Genomic DNA, 16204 nt, shown 5'->3' with positions numbered 1-16204 from the left:
CGTCACGTTACTTGCTGCGCCCTCTTCTTATGCAATGGCGCCCAATTGGAAAATTAGCACCACAAGCTGTTTATCTTGATGAACCAACTCTTCATATGGTGGAGGATGAAAACATGCATTAATTCACATTTTCTTTTGCCGATTTTCTGGAAATGTGGTTAAAGTTTGTGCTACATTTGAACAGAAACCTGGTTATAGATGTGTATTATAAATACAGTGCTACATATGGTTAATTTTTTATTTTTCCTTTTCAAGTTTCATCTCAGTATTTAGACCATTTAGTCTACCACCAACCCCATGCAACTCTTAATGTGCATATGTGTGTGCATACACTACAGTTAATCGTTACCTAGCATGTGTACTGTACCTAAAAAACTATTTCTTCCAAAAGCTGGGATGCTGTGCCTTTATTTCCCGTCAGACCACCTTGACCACCAGATACACAGTGTAATCACTGTGTTGTCCATTTGCTTTTGACCAGGACATAGGTGGAGTCTCACTGTGTTTGCTCTGCCACAATAAACCTCCTGCACAGTGTCTTGACAACAGGCAGTTATTACTACAACTGCTGAGAAACTGAACTGCCTTCCATTTCCCATTACAATCTGTGGTCAACCATTAATAGATGGATGAAAGAAACCACAGAGCAGAGCAGCACACAAAAAGGCTGATAGATCAACAGGAGAAGACAGACAGTGTGGCTAAAATAAAGAGAGAAATCGATCCTTATTATGAGCAATGTGAGCAAAAAAAGATCTTTTAGTAAAATTTCTACATACTGCAAGTCAAAGAACAAGTGGGAATAATGCCAAACCATCTGCATCCTATTGCAAATGTCAAACACACCTTTTATTTTTTGTAAGGACGTATAAGTTCAGGTGACAGAAAAGTCACTGCCTATTCCAGCCATTCCTCTGTTTCTGTACCCATCCCCCCCTTCATATTTCAGGTTTATTTCATATTATCAGGAAGAATGGTAAGCGAAATAATGTAGCGTAAAACTTCATGTTCAATGCAGCTTTTACTAGTTGGCAGCCACAAATGTTTATTACATGTAATGACAAGAGAAACAATAACAACACAAGAAAGTGAAACTAGTACATTCTTGCGATTGGACTTGCAATTCAAGACATGTTCAATGATACTTCCTTGTATAAAACAATGCAGTCCATCAAGTTTTCTGACTGCTAGACTTGTGTATAAAGATAATTAAATAGGTTATGTTATGATATTATCAGTAAGCCTATGTAGTGTGGAAAATGAGCTGTGTGACTGACTAATTTTTCAGATAAAAAAAGTTCCTATGTACAGCTCACCAGCAGTTTTATTAGGAACACCTGTGTAATCCGACACAACAGCTCTGCCATAAATTCTACTTTTATGAAGCTTATACATTTTCATTATTTGTTGACGTTGTCAGAAAGGTTATAAATCTACTTGATGTTTATTATTGAGGTCATAGTGGGTGGTGGTGGTGTACTGGAGTGCATTATATTGAAAAGTGTTCCTAATATTTTGCCCCCCTCATGTATGTTAATGGAGTGGACAAAATGTTAGGAACACCATAGATTTATTTATTTTATTTTATTTTTTTCCACAAAACAACAGAGATCACATTTAAAGATTTTACCCAACTTTCTATACTTGTTAAGTGGAAAGTCTCACATTACTCAGGGTCAATAACTTGACTGTATCATCTGAATGCTAGAGAGGTTCAAGTTTCAGTTTATTCATCCATAAAATCATGGACATTACAACGCTTCCATCCTGATCAACCGATGCTGATTTTATTAAAACATAGGCTATAAATACACAGAATGATGCGTCAGCCAACCAATGTATGACTTTAACTGGGGTGTGTTATGCAGGAAAGGGTGATGATTAACAAAAACTGCACATGTTCTGCTGGTTTGGTCATTTCATATGGAACACTGTGACCTTTTTTTTTTTTTTTTTGCAAAAATTGCATGTTCTAACAGATATTGTGGATAATGATTTAAGTTCAGGGGAAATATAATCCAAGAAAAGATAAAGAATAAAATAAAGACAGTGTAGCAGAGAGAAACTATCAAACAGACACACAAGAAGACATAGGATCTGAGCAAACAGGCACACATTTTTATATTTGCAGGCTGGCAGTGATATGTTATTCATTATTTATCAACACTGATAACAGAGGTAACAGGGATAAAAAAAAAAAAATCAAAAAAAATCAAAAAAAAAAAAAAATCAAAAATTGAGGTCTGAACCGAACTGTGGATTCAGAGGATCATTACCAAACTAGTACTTTCACTTAAATACTTTAGGTACATTCTGCTCTGAGGATCTGAGTACTTGATGACTTGACTACTGGCTAACTAACTGTTATCAACATGGGTCATATTACAGTAATTCAGGACACACCTGTGATGAGACAAACTGTAAAATCATTAAGTAATATCTGTGAGAGAAAGTGAACTTCAGTTTTATGAATGAATCGTTAACTAACCGTTATTTAAAACGTTAATATTGCAACATTGGGACACAATACAAAGCTTGTCTTCTGCACTGAAGGGCCAATTTGCATTACAAATGAGACATATAACTGGACTTGTGATGGAGGTTTTTGACTATTTCTTCCTTTTTTCCCAACATAGGAAAACTTAAAGCTGCCAGGAACTTGGCGCTTTTTAAGGAAACAAACATTCTCCCCCCTCCGAGTTTGTATTTTACAATATTATCAATCGACAATACTAAACCGAGAGGTAACTTCTCAAATTAAGCGGCAAAACTTTTATTTGTTTAACAGCAAGGCCGTTAAAAAAGTCCGCTTACCTGCTCTTCGCGGTCACCTGTGGCGGAAGAAGCCATGTTGAAGAAGTGTGCAGCCGCTCCGGGCTCACAGGTAAACTCGATCCCAGGAGTTGACCAACCAAATCCCGGCGCCGACTGTCAGATAGTCGCTATAAAAACGCATAAGATCAGGTGACATCTGCTTACAGCTCCACTGTCTTGACTAGGTGATGGACTTGTGCCTTCAGGTGTCCCACAGCAGCCCGTGAAGAGCGGTGAAAAAGCGACAGGTCGTCCCGGTGCAAACTCCTGGTGGAGCGGTGTAGTATCCAGCTGCAGCCCGGAGCAACTCACTCACAGTGAAACCAGTGAGGAAACACAACACAAGGTGGCAGCATTGGAAAAAATATACTGCAAGTCACATGAGCTTAAAATAGATAGCCTGTTATACCTCTTTTTTTCTACAGGATCATATATGTTGTTGACATATGTACTCAGGCCAGATGTCTCTATTTATTCAGGCTAATCAGTCTCTTTTTCCAAACACCTAAACCTCATGTTTGTTTATGTATGTAGGCCTACTGTAAAGAATCATCACTTTTTTACTCATACATTATCTATTTCAGCACTCCTTGCACTCTTCACACCTTTTGTAGTATTTTACAGAAAGTTTCACCTGTATATAGACATTGTACGTTGTTGTGTAATTGTTGTTTCTATATTTATGTATCTATTTTTTTCACCCACTTGTTTGTACATAATAGTGATATGTTTAATTATCTTTGTTCAGCTTGTTGTCCTTGTGTATCTTTCTGAAGATTGTTGTGTGTAAGCACATTGAGAGCCACTACAAACCAAAGTCAAATTCCTTGCATGTGTAAACATACTTGGCCAATAAAACTGATTCTCATCCTGATGTTTCACCCATTTAATGGCCTATAAGAGAACTTTAACAGGTTTTCTGAACTGTTTTTATTTGTAGTTTTATTTTTAACTAGAGCTGCAACAGTTAGGTTACTTGATTAATCGACTATTTTGATAACTGAGCAATCCTGTTCAATCATTTTTAATGAAAAATGCTAAATTTCCTGGTTCTAGCCTCACAAAAGTGAATATGTTCTGGTTTCATTAGTCTTCTGTGACAGTAAACTGAATATCTTTGGAATATCTTTGGATTGTGGACTGTTGGTCAGGAACAAACAAGACCTTTTAGGTTGCATCTTGGGCTTTGGAAAACACCATTTTTCTGACATCCTACAGACCAAACTTAGTCGTTGGTCGATCAGTAGGCAGATTAATCGATAATGAAAGTAAAAGTTAGTTGCAGCCTTATTTTTAACCCCATAAGCAGAGGTACAGCAGCTGCATGGGACATGAGAGGTAAGTTTCAAGCTTTTATTCCAACCAAACCTTTATTTCCTAATAATTTCCTTGAAGTTTCCTGGAATGAACTGTGTAGTTATAGTGAAATTAGAGACAAAGTTCTGAGACAGTGATTTGACTTTAATTGGGTTTGTTTGATTTCCTCAAAATAGGCTGTAGTAAATAAACATGTTTGATCATAATAACCACTGGAAACTTTATTCTTCAAATAAGTGGAATTGTATGCCTGCCAATGGAAAAAAAATATGTTTGCATGAAAAGTTGAAAGCCAGCTACTATGCAAGATGCCAAACCTACACTCTCGTCACTATTCTTAAAATATATTGAGAGCTGATTCTTCTACTGCCATCTCCATGTCTCATACTGTCAGTCCTATAACACTTTCCAAACTGTAAATCTTTATACAACGCTATGTGTCACAATCTACTTTTTTTTTTTATACATTGTTCTACATCTAAACCAGCTTTCCCACCTGTGTACCTGTCCCTGTGTTGTCCTACTCATAGTGCTGTTTTTGTTCTGTTTTTCCGTCTGTTCTCCCCATGTTATGATTTGTCAATGTATGTATATTTAGTGTAAGTAAATTTAACACTTAAAAGCTCAGTTTCATGCCTTACTTTAAGAGTTTTGTTTGAGTGCATTGCACATGGTTGCTGTTGAAAGACCCTTCTTCAGTCACATTTACTTTTTTTTTTTTAATTTAATTTTTCCACTTTAATTTCGATTTCTGCTAAGAAGGAAATATCTTTAGTTGTGTTTCAAAAGCACTGCTAAATAAGAAACAAATCACAAAATTGCATTTCATAATATTTGTGTAGCAACAAATAATGCTCTGATAAAGATAAAAAAAATATGGGAGTTAATGTTTGTATGAGCATGCAGTAGGTGAAGGGCAAGGAGACTCCCTGGACAGTTTATAAGCCCATTATAGTGTTAACACAGTAAACCATGTGTGTTTCATTGGTAAATAATTCACAACACTTAAGTGAAACATTAAACCTGTATTTTTCCATTAATTCCTTCTTGTACTGATACACACTGACAGTTTATTACTGTAATGATAGACCGCATGAGATAGAAAGCATGTTTCTACCGTAGCACATGAGGGCAGTGTTGACACATTAAACCAGTCACACAAGGTACAGTGCTTTTCAATAAAAACACACACATAAAGTGCTTTCTAAGCATGTGAAACTGACTTGATGTACCCAGTTTCTGGGTCTGTTAAAAGGATGATTCACTCTGGTTGTAGCCAATTTGTCTGTCCAGCTGAGGCCAGACTGCACTGCACTATTTGTTTTGCAGGAAGATGAGTTTAACAGAACCTCTTTGTCTCAGGTGACTCAGGCCTCTACAATGACTTGCTCCCCACCCTCCACCCCCACCCCGAAAAAAAAAAAAAAAAAAAAAAAAAAAGACGTGACCAAAAGTACATGTGTTGGTGGTGTAGGTTTGTTCCATTTATTGGATTTTGGCGTAAAGGTTGTCAATTTGTGGCTGGAAAAGAGTTTTGAGCTCAGCCCTCTTGGCTTTGAGCGTGGGAGTTAGCAGGCCGTTCTCAATGGTGAACTGCTCTGGGTGGAGGTATAGATCTTTCACCTGGATAAGGTAGGGAAAAAAAAGAAAGAAAAAAAGGTGCACAAGGTTACATTTGGATGTCCAAGATGGAAATTGAATTTAAAAAAAAAAACAAAAACAAAAACAGGACAGTCTCATTTTAAAGCAATGTTGCACTGTGAAAAACAGTTATGTCTTCATTAATTTAACTGCTCATTTTAACCACTAGAGGGTGGACTGAGTCAGGTTTAGTGAACACCAGAAACTTTGTGCTCAAATATTATTAGCTCTAGGAAAGCAGGTTCCTGCAGAACTCTGAGTCAAAATATTCATTTGTTGGTTTTGGTTAATTTCTTCATCATGGAAAGCATTGGACTGCTGAGCAATCACCAATAATTACAAGTTATCCTGATAATGGCCGACATGTATATTCAATACACATACAGTAGTTGTTTCATTTGGGGAATTCATGTGAAGGAGTTACCTGCTCAAAAGACTTCAGTCCTGCTTCTTTGCCCAGTTTGGTCATGTCTGAAAGAATGGCTTTCTTAATCTCCTGCAAACACAAAAAAGTTATAACTGTTAGAAGTTTTCCAACAAAAAAAAATCTTTAGCTAAAAAGACTCACTGCTCTGCTCCACTTTTAAGATTCAACTATTTGCAGATATCCTGCCTTATGGGTTTTACAGCAAGCATGCGATTCTACGCCAACTGGCTTCTGTTAGTGTTAATGATCATGTTTACTGCAGTTATTACAGATCTTTTACTGGAGCTTGAAGACAGACTCTGTATTATAATATCCCAGGATCCCCAAGTATCTGCCTGGTGTAAGTTTGTTTTGTCTAACTTAAGAAATGCCCTCCTACACATGTGCTAGAGAGGGAATCTGACAGAAACATTACCGTGTTTTTGCAGAGGTCTTCAATGGAGCCTTGGCAGCCCAGCTTCTTGGCAAAACTCGGCAGAACCTCAGAGTCAGGGACTACAATTGCAACCAAGCAGGACTACAGACACAGAACAAAGTAACGTGTTATCAGAGGGATCAGTGTGTGTATACTGTATACCTATACATGGCAAAGATGCTGGATTTACCTGTAGACTGTCTCCGTGCACAAATACTTGGGCCACAGGTTCACTTCGTACGTAGACATTCTCAATCTTCTCTGGTGCTATGTATTCCCCTTGAGCCAGCTTGAAGATATTCTTCTTCCGGTCAATAATCTTCAGGACTCCACTCTATTCACAACACAGATTGGGAAAATAACTTGTGAATGTTATTGTTACAAGAACTAAAAAAAAACATGTCCAAGTCCAAGACGATTATCAAAGCAATGCATCTCTGAAGGTTGAACATTAAGTATTTTCATAGTTTTCCACATGGATTATCTCTGGACTATCTCCAGGGGAAAGTTCAATATTTTGGGAAATACTGTACGCTTATGTGCGATGAGATGAAGATTGATACCACTTTTATTTGTATGCCAAATATGAAGCTAAAACCAGCAGCCAGCCAACTTGGCTTAGCACAAAGACTGGAAATAAAGGGAAACTTGTTATTCATGACCTTGAGGTGCTGGTAGGCAGATTTATTACCTTTCAACAGAGCCAGGCTAGCTTTTTCTCCCTGTCGTCACTCCTCATGCTAAACTAAGCTAACCATTTCAAGGCTATAGCTTTATATTCAATGCACAAATGTAAGGGGGATCAATCTTCTCATTTAAGAAAGCAAGTAAGTGTATTTGCCAAGGTGTCAAACTTTATCTTTAAACTATGTAATTAGTTGAGTACCTTCCTTAAGCAATAGTTCCAACCTTATTCACTTTCTTGCCAAGAGTTATAATGGATAAGATCAATGCCACTTTTCTTATCTCACCCTTGGCAAGCAAAAGAGAGTAATTATATTTCCAAACTGTTCTTGTAAAATTGCAGCACTTCAAGTCCTCTCAGGTCCTGTCAAACTTAAAGAAGAATGACTTGAGGGCTGCATCCGCAAACACTATGCATATGGTACAGAGCTGTCTGCGGTTGTACTTTGTCAGTGATGAGCTTTGAACAGATCTCGACTCATTCACATTTACTGGAGGGAAAAATTACACCGGCATTTTCCTGTCATCTGGGTTTTGGTTCTTACCGGCAGCCATTTTCCGATGTCCCCAGTGTGGAGCCAACCGTCCTTATCCAAGGCTTCTGCAGTCTTCTCTGGATCTTTCAAGTACCCTTTGAACACATTTCTACCCTTGATACAGACCTGGAAAAGACCACCAAGAAACAATACAAACTGAGACCAGTGAACTCAATTTTGTATTCTTGAAGCTTTTAAAATTGGGGAAGTTAAGAAAACTAACCTGATCCTTGATTAACACCAAGTTTATGCCGTTTACTTGTGACTCAGTTGAATTAGGAGACTGGTTCACTGTATAGGGTTTGGTTCTCCACAAATATGCAGCAATTCACGCTAATATTACAACAAATCATGAACCTTCTGCCCAGTTTTCACTCAGGTTACCTCAAATAACATCAAAATAACCCAGTTTTATTAAGAGATACGTCAAGTTACACTCCCTCCTACCAATCTAGCATTAGTGATAAACAAAGTTTTGGTTACACATGTGCGATTTATTGGGGACCCAACCGGAGCACTTGAGTTTGATCCTGTTCTTTTAACTTCTCAGACCTTGTAATTATTTGAATATCGTCATTCCTCCCCCCCCCCCCCCCCCAACCATTGACATTCCGCAAACTTACCTCCCCTTCGCCATTTGATGCAAAGTAGTTCATTTCTTCAACATCCTCCAACTTCACAATATTACAAGGCAGAGGCACACCAACATGTCCTGTGGTAAACACATCAGAACATTTTGAACAACATGTAAACAGTCATTTGAAATACTTAATCATAAATTTGCATGAAGGCAATTTTTTTTGGCCACTTGAGGGGCATCAGAAACAAGTTGTGAATGCAACACTGGCATATCCTCATCTTTTAAGTTGATATGTTGAACTTGTTAGCAAACAGTTTCGCTGTAACATCCGGATGTGTAAATAAGCAACATTATCTTGCATTTGGAGTCATGCTTCTGTCCATCTGGTGAATGTGAGTCCAATATTCACCCTCCTTTTAGCTCTGTTTTTGCTCTCTACCAAATGAGGGAAATATCTGGCTCTTAAACTGCTAAAGGCTCCACTATGTTCACCAGCTAGTCTAACTAACTGTCTGTTTGACATCTGGTGAGCAGGTAATGTACAGTTTTAGAGCTTTTCCTCCAAAAACAAACCACCACAACTGAAAATGAGGTTACGAGAGCGCTCAGAGTGAACCACAATGGTAAAGTTGCAGCTGGACAGCTAAACAATGAGCTGAAACTCGTAAAGCTCCATGAAGCTTAGGGGAATCTGGTGATAATTCTTTGCAGGGTCATCACGACTAGTGACGCCTCTCACATTACACACTGTCATTTGATACATTATGAAACTTATTGATTCTAGTCGTTTTGAGGAATTGTCAGCGTTACTTGTCAAAACTGAAATCTTAAAAAGTTGTTTTAGTCCTTAAAAAAAAACATGCCAACAAGCTGATTTAGCATAATTAAAAAAGTCATACAGAACAGGTCCAAGTCTACATGGAAGTAGAAAACATGTGACAGTTGAGGTTGAAGTCAGGCTACCTCTGAGCTACATACCTGAGGTAGCATCTCCTGGCATGGTGAAGGTGCAGCCGGCTGTGCACTCTGTCTGACCATATCCCTCAAAGATCTAAGAGCACCAATCAAAAAACAGAGGAGTGTAAAAGGCGGTGTGACCAGGTTATCATGACAACATGAAGCAATCAATACCAGCTGGACACTGTTGTGCAATCTCTACTCCCCCAAACACATGCAGTACTGTATTGTTGTTTTGTTGCAGAATACCAAAAAAAGGTTACCAAGGTTCAAACGTCATACAGATTTAAAAACTGGGTCAACACCAGATTCTCTTTCAACCCTCTCCCGGATAGTTTACAAAGAAGGGTAATTAGAGGTAAAAGTACTGCATTTGGTTACCTGAATTTAGTTTTCTTAAAAGCAATAAGTTTCAATCTCTAAAATATCCCTTGTAGTGGGATTGAAGGTCAAGTGCCTAACACACTTCCTGCTTCAAAACAAATTTGTAAAGACACAGTACATCAAGAGTATAGCTGTGCATTACCTGGCAACCCAGGGAAGCCCTGAGGAAGTTGAGAACAGTGGGAGAGATGGGTGCTGCTCCTGTCACCATGATCCGCACACGTCCTCCCAGAGACTCCTAGATTCAAGGTTAAGCATGCACCAATTAGTGAGTTTCCTCCTTCTCTATAATATATCATCTAGTTGGAAGAGGAGCAGTACCTGGACTTTGTGGAAGATGAGCTTGTCCCATATGCTGTTGTTCCTGATGATGCCCTCCTTCACTTCTGCATATTTCCTCTCCACAGCAAAGTTTAGCAGCCATTTCTTGAAAGGCGACTTGGCTCCACTCTGAACCTAGGATTTTTTTTCCCCCCCAAGAAAGGAACATTAAAGCTCTCAAAGTAAAGACGTTTTAGGTTGATGTTGAAAACAGTATGAGTTAAGGGAAGAGGAAGGCTGTTGTGTCTCTACACAAATCACTAACTTTGTCATAGACACGGTTGAGAAGTCGAGGCACTACTGGGAAAACGGTGGGCTGCAGGGTTTTCATGTCATCTGGCAGCAGTCTGATGTCGCCCTGGAAGAATCCCACCCTAGCCCCAGAGCCATACATCACGGTCTACAAGAAACAAAAATGAAAAAAAAAAAAAAAAAAAAGGTGGCATTCATAAAAATGCTTACAATGTTTGTATTCATAAATCCATATATCATCTTTGATCAAGTTCTTATGGAGTTGGGACCTCACCTGTACAACTCTCTCAAACATGTGTGCTAAAGGCAGGAATGAAATGCTGACATCCTTTGTAGTTGGAACAACTGACGTCTGTGAGAAACAGAGGCTCTGTTAGCAATCGATTTATTTACAAGACACATGCACACAGAATATTTTGAGTTCTCACACTAGAAATTTAAAAAAAACAAAACAAAAAAGAAACATTCACAAGGATTCACTTTTCTCACACGTACCTCAAAGCTTCTGAGGACACCTGCAGCATCAGAGACCACATTCTCATGGGTCAACATTGCTCCCTTGGGGTTTCCTGAGAGAGGCACAAAAATATTTCACCTTTAAAACTTACAAATCAAAAAATTCATTTCAGCTAATACTTTAGAAACACACAAGGAGGTTTTGCAGACATTTGGTCCAAAACCAGAGATTACTTTGACTATAAGACAAGCGCTAGATGAAAAGTCAGGGGATCACCAAATTTATTACAGTTCAACCTCAGGGGGAAATGAATGTCTGAAATATCAAATTTAATTGTTTGCCATGAAATTTCATACAGTCAGACCAAAATGGTGGATCAACCAACCCACACGGCCATCCCTAGCCTAGCATGGCTAAAAAGGAACAATGGCTGCTCTTATGTCGATTATGATTGCACAGAATGAGCCGTATAATCTCAAACATTATGGATGAATATGATTATTTTACATGACCTTTGAAATGCTTCTTTTACGATTCTCAAATCATACCCTGCTGATGACATAAAAGCCCAAAAGATGCAAAAATGATCACCTGTAGTGCCACTGGTGAAGCAAACAATACTGAGGTCCTCTGGCTTTGGTGGCTGTTGACAACAGAACAGTTTTAACACACATCTTAATGAATCTCAGCCTTTGTTTCTAATATATTTATGTAATCACTTTCAAACTTACAACTGGCTTTTGATGGTTACTTTTCCCCAGAGCCTGGAGAACAGAGAGACAGAACATGTTTTCAATGTTTGTGCTTCTACTAAACAGCATTAGTGGAAAGTACAGCTGTAAAACAGTGAAGCCAGTATAAACACAAGCAGTGACTCACCAGTAACAGTTACCACTCATTTGTGTTTAGCATGCATTACCTCCACATCCTGCATGGACACAACGTCCACGCCACACTTTGTTCCGCGCTCGACCAACTCGGAGTTGAAAGGGTCCATGATGACGATGGTTTTGAGAACCGGAGTCTGGCCTTTTTCCCGGTTCTGCAGCAGTGTTTCTGCTTTGTTTTGATTGTCACAAAGCACAGTGGAGATCTCCGCTGAAAAAGAAGAACATTTAAGCTGTATTACCAGTAAAATTGTCAGAACAGTAGCATAGTTGACACAAGTACTGCTAATATTATGAGGCAAGCAAATGCACAAGATTAAATTCCAAGTTATCATTATGTTATAGTTTCAGCCAGGAAGATTAACAGAATAAAAGATTTATAAAAAAAAAAAAAGGCAAGACAAGCAGTAGTATTGAAAACAGTAAACCTACTGTTAATAGTCATGTTCTTTGTCTTGTGATAAATTGTCCAGAAGTGATCAGATAATCAAAAGCAAAATGAAGCACAGATTGAAGGAGTGGGTGTGATAAATAAGTGAGAAGAGATTAGAGCACACTCGACACAGATCCCTGTGGGCCTTGTTGAGTTACTGGACTCAGACTCGGCTCTGTAATTAGCAGCATTAGAAGGCAGAGAGGCTCCAATTACCTTGGTCGATAATGAATACAAGAGCCTCAGGACCCAGTGTGTCGTACAAGGGAACTGCTACCATGGAGTACGTGTAACATGCCAGTTCACCAATAATCCACTGCGAATGACCCATGAAACAGTGAGACAGCAAAGTTATGGTCAGTTAGAGTGAAAAATGCTCTCTTTACAACAGCAAACAAACAGACTTCACTCAGTTATCCCCTCACTTACCTCAGGTCTATTCTGAGCAAATATGCCAATAAAAGTGTCCGAGTGTGCCCTCAAACCCTTATGAAGGAGCCCTGACCCCAGGTGCTCGGCTCTGTCGGACACCTTCATAGAGAGGAAGTGGAGGAAAGGTCAGCTGCAATTCACAACAGGTTAACTTCACCATGTGGAAATGTGTTGACGGGTGCTGTGTGTTTTACCTGTCTGTACTTCAGCCATTGGTATGGCTTTCCTGGTTTTCTGTAGCCCAAGCATGGTCCATTACCTGCAAATGAGAAACGGGACCAACATCAAACTGACATTGCAGTTGTTATTTAAACCAATAATGAGGCGCCACAGCAGTGCATTTACATGTTTCAGCAAACTGCGATGCTCTTAACTGAAAGGAATAGTTACAGTTTGGACGACTGATACCACTCATGTCTGTCTGCTAAATACGAAGATACAGCCACAAACAACAGTTTATATGTCTATTTGCCAAACTATTTCCTGATCCCTGCAACCAGCCAAGAAATTGTACATAATGCTGCTTGTCATTTTTACACTTCAGTTTCTGTACAAATTAAAACAGTGAGTTTGAGAGGTGCTTCAATGTGTTTTTTGTACTTTTGGACAGAGCCAGCCTAGCTGTTTCCACTCCTATTTTCAGTCTCTATGCTAAGCTAAGCGTCATATTTAGCATACAGATCTCAGTTTTCTCATCAAACTCCCAGCAAAGCTTATAAGCACATTTTACAAAAACTATTCCTTTAATCTAAAATGTCTTGTACTGTATATGATAAGTTTCAAGTCAGATTATGTAAAAATGGAGAACACACCTTAATACTTTGAGTTTAAGCCATGACACAATCAATCTCCTACTTGAAACCTTTATCCTTGGCATCGTCCATATTTCTATCCTTACCATAGCCATTCATTTAAAAAAAAAAAAAAAAAAAAAAAAAAAAAAAAAAGGGGAGGAAAAGTTTAAAATAGATTGCTAGCTTATAGGAGGCTGATAGTATAAAAAGGCCCATTTTGTGAGATCAATCAATTAGAGAAAGTTAAGAAAATTTATATCACCTGAAACCTTCAGTCCCCTCTGAAAAACCTCGTAGATGGTCTGGGCGTCATTATAGTAGTAAGACATCAGGTTGTTGTTATCAAGAAATGCAGCCTTCCTTGCTCCATCCTAAGGATGAGGAGCATAAGAATCGGAGAATGAACAGCAGTCTTGCACTCACATTGTAAAATTTCAACGTTTAATTTTTCATCTTCAATTCCCACATTACTGTAGGAAAACAAGCATGCTCAGTCGCCAACACATTTGTGCATGCATCTGGATATACAGACAGCCTTGCGCTCTTTACCTTGATACCTATTGTTTGGCTGTTGAGGTCAGCAGGGGTCCGAAGGGGACTGGGTCGTGTGTTGAGGTAAAACAGGGTCGCAGCTGCCAGGGCAAACAGGGAGATGATGGCCGGGGTTGGGAGAGGGGAGAAGAGCAACTGGAAAAGGAATTCCATGGTGCAATGGTTGCTGAAACAGAAAAATATAGGGATATATTATTTAGCCATTTATCCCTTTGATATGGGTTCATTGATAAATATAACCAAGTCAAACTATGCCATATCCAAGACTTTCCTATTATGCAATACTGAGCTCCTTCACTCAATCACAATCGTCTCTTGGGGCCAAAGTCAACATTTCACAACCGCTACTCCTAATCACTCAAGATAAGAGTCCTAGCCATTAAAAGCTCAGAATATCAACAATACAGTGCATGTATACAGCACAGTGATAGTAGACTCAGCAAAATATTTGAGTATTGACATACACTGATTATCTGTGGAACAACTGTTGAACGGATGCTGCATGAGATAAAGACATCTGAAGGAGTTGTTTCACCTTCTATATGCATTAAGTTTTGACCTTTGATACATATTGGGTCCAGTATCATAATTGTCATCACTAAGGTCAAGGTCAATTATTTTCTGAGAAAATACTAAGAGGGATCAAGCATGTTTCATAGCATTTGTATGGCAATTAGGGTTTCAAGTAAGAACAAACAAACAGGAAAAGTTGCTGCTTGTTAACAGTGAGAAACATCAGTATGCATCTGGGATTATAAACACAAATCGACAAAACTTTAAAAATATATTTTGGCTGCTGTACAACACTGATAAATCCAATAACAGTAAGAATGGACCTTGACAGCATAGCAAATTGATTAAAATGACCAATGTCACAGCAAATGTTACATTGGCGACCTACCTGCCGCTGGTCTTCTCAGGTCTTCCACCCTGCTCCCAGTTGACAGGCAGGTATGTGGTGTGTGTGTGCACAGCAGATCCTCTTCCTCTGCTCTGAAGCGTGATACATGGAGAATGACAACTCATAAAAAAACCAGCCTGACAGAGTTAAAGAAACCTTTGAACCTTGGCCACTATCACTGATAAAAAAAAAAAAAGAAAAAAAACCAGCACAGGCATCAAAACTGATCAGGATCACATGCCGTAATATTAAAGAGTGTATTGTGCAATGCATTAAGCTTCTTAAAATCATTATCCAACCATTATCAAAATTTTATCACCATCACTGATTTGAATGAAAATGCCCATCTAAAAAGAATTTTGGCCTGATAATTTAAAAAAAACAAAAAGACAAAAAACACCTTTCGTTCCTGTGTCCGTTTTACTTGCTTATGCTAAACCAAGAAAGATCAGGTGAAATTGAACCTCACATTAGATCACAAATTATAAAACAGAGTTTGAACTGTGCAATTTTTGACTGCAAAATACAGTAAATTTACTCACTCAAAATGGCAGAAGGTAGATAAAAATGTATTATTTAGTAAATACAAAGTGATTTCTGACACAGCCTATGTAACATTTGCTCAACAGCAGCCACTGTGAACACTAAAAAAATTACAAAATGATGGTAAAGACTAACATGTAACAGTAACAATCATAAAGACAGCAAATTGACTTAGTTATGCAGCAATATCTAAGTTTGCTGATGTTAGCAAACAGTAACGTAATTAACAATAAACTACCAGATCAAGGTCAAACCAGATCAAGTAAGTCAAAGTAGTAACAAAGAAAACCTTCAGTGCATTGACATTTTTTTTTTTCTTATGAATTCATGCTTTCATTTGTGGGAGGAAGATTTAATCTTTTAAAATGCTACATAATCTCACTTTAAGGCTTGTAAATTGTAAATGATGACAACAGGCCTTGAGGGGAAAACAAGGAATTGCTGTGAAATTCTCAGATGAGTTATTTTTTCAAGTCTAATCATCTAAAGACACATTTAGACCTGTAGGTGAATTACAGGTATGATCAGTACATTCTGACAAACACATTTACCCACTCCATGCATTTACTTAACAAACCAAACCAAACACAATGCTAAACTTCTAACATGGCTGCTTTGTGTGAATGATTAGATTCTGCTGGGCAGTGAGATGAAGGTTCATTAGGAGAAGCTTTGAAAGTTACCTGGTGGGATTAGCAGAGATTGTTGAGGCCAGTCTGAGCAGGGATCTCCAGGGGAAAAGCAGCTGAAGCCAGCAACACCACTAATGTACAATCTGCCCACCTGTAGTCATTAGCACCTTAAACTGCACACAGGTGTGAAAGGTTCTCTGCAAGAGCAAGGCTCAACCTGCCTCATCAGGTTTTTGCAGCCCTGC

General features: G+C 38.5%; 2 protein-coding genes across 2 annotated transcripts in view; both read right to left on the bottom strand.

The window, feature by feature from the left end:
• LOC122970970 (ankyrin-3-like) overlaps positions 1-3131 on the bottom strand; it is a 162698-nt gene extending 159567 nt beyond the window's left edge. Inside the window, exon 1 of the mRNA XM_044337358.1 lies at positions 2815-3131. Within this exon, the coding sequence (XP_044193293.1) occupies positions 2815-2850 (36 nt within the window). The 5' untranslated portion in view covers positions 2851-3131. The remainder of the gene's footprint in view (positions 1-2814) is intronic.
• Positions 3132-5589: 2458 nt separating this feature from the next.
• On the bottom strand, positions 5590-16109 carry acsl5 (acyl-CoA synthetase long chain family member 5). The gene is made up of 22 exons (XM_044338044.1): positions 16011-16109; positions 14785-14876; positions 13881-14049; positions 13594-13702; positions 12732-12796; positions 12535-12636; positions 12322-12421; positions 11705-11883; positions 11517-11549; positions 11377-11428; positions 10824-10897; positions 10603-10680; positions 10342-10476; positions 10077-10211; positions 9898-9993; positions 9393-9465; positions 8458-8546; positions 7844-7960; positions 6805-6948; positions 6615-6716; positions 6197-6268; positions 5590-5754 (listed from the first exon to the last, which is right to left on the bottom strand). The coding sequence occupies exons 3-22, from the start codon at positions 14034-14036 to the stop codon at positions 5617-5619; spliced, it is 2049 nt and encodes a 682-aa protein (XP_044193979.1). The 5' UTR covers positions 14037-14049; positions 14785-14876; positions 16011-16109; the 3' UTR covers positions 5590-5616.
• Between the last annotated feature and the right edge of the window lie 95 nt (positions 16110-16204).

Source organism: Thunnus albacares, chromosome 20 (assembly GCF_914725855.1).
Source record: "Thunnus albacares chromosome 20, fThuAlb1.1, whole genome shotgun sequence".
Taxonomy (NCBI): domain Eukaryota; kingdom Metazoa; phylum Chordata; class Actinopteri; order Scombriformes; family Scombridae; genus Thunnus; species Thunnus albacares.
The sequence above is the reverse complement of the archived record's forward strand: the minus strand, read 5'-3'. Positions and strand labels throughout refer to the sequence as shown.

Excerpts from the sequence above, each read along its gene's own strand:
- acsl5 (XM_044338044.1), bottom strand. The coding sequence starts at position 14,036 with ATGGAATTCCTTTTCCAGTTGCTCTTCTCCCCTCTCCCAACCCCGGCC. Across the intron at positions 11,550-11,704 it reads TGTCCATGCAGGATGTGGAG|GCTCTGGGGAAAAGTAACCA; the intron begins GTAATGCATGCT and ends TCTGTTCTCCAG. Across the intron at positions 9,994-10,076 it reads TCATCTTCCACAAAGTCCAG|GAGTCTCTGGGAGGACGTGT; the intron begins GTACTGCTCCTC and ends CCTTGAATCTAG.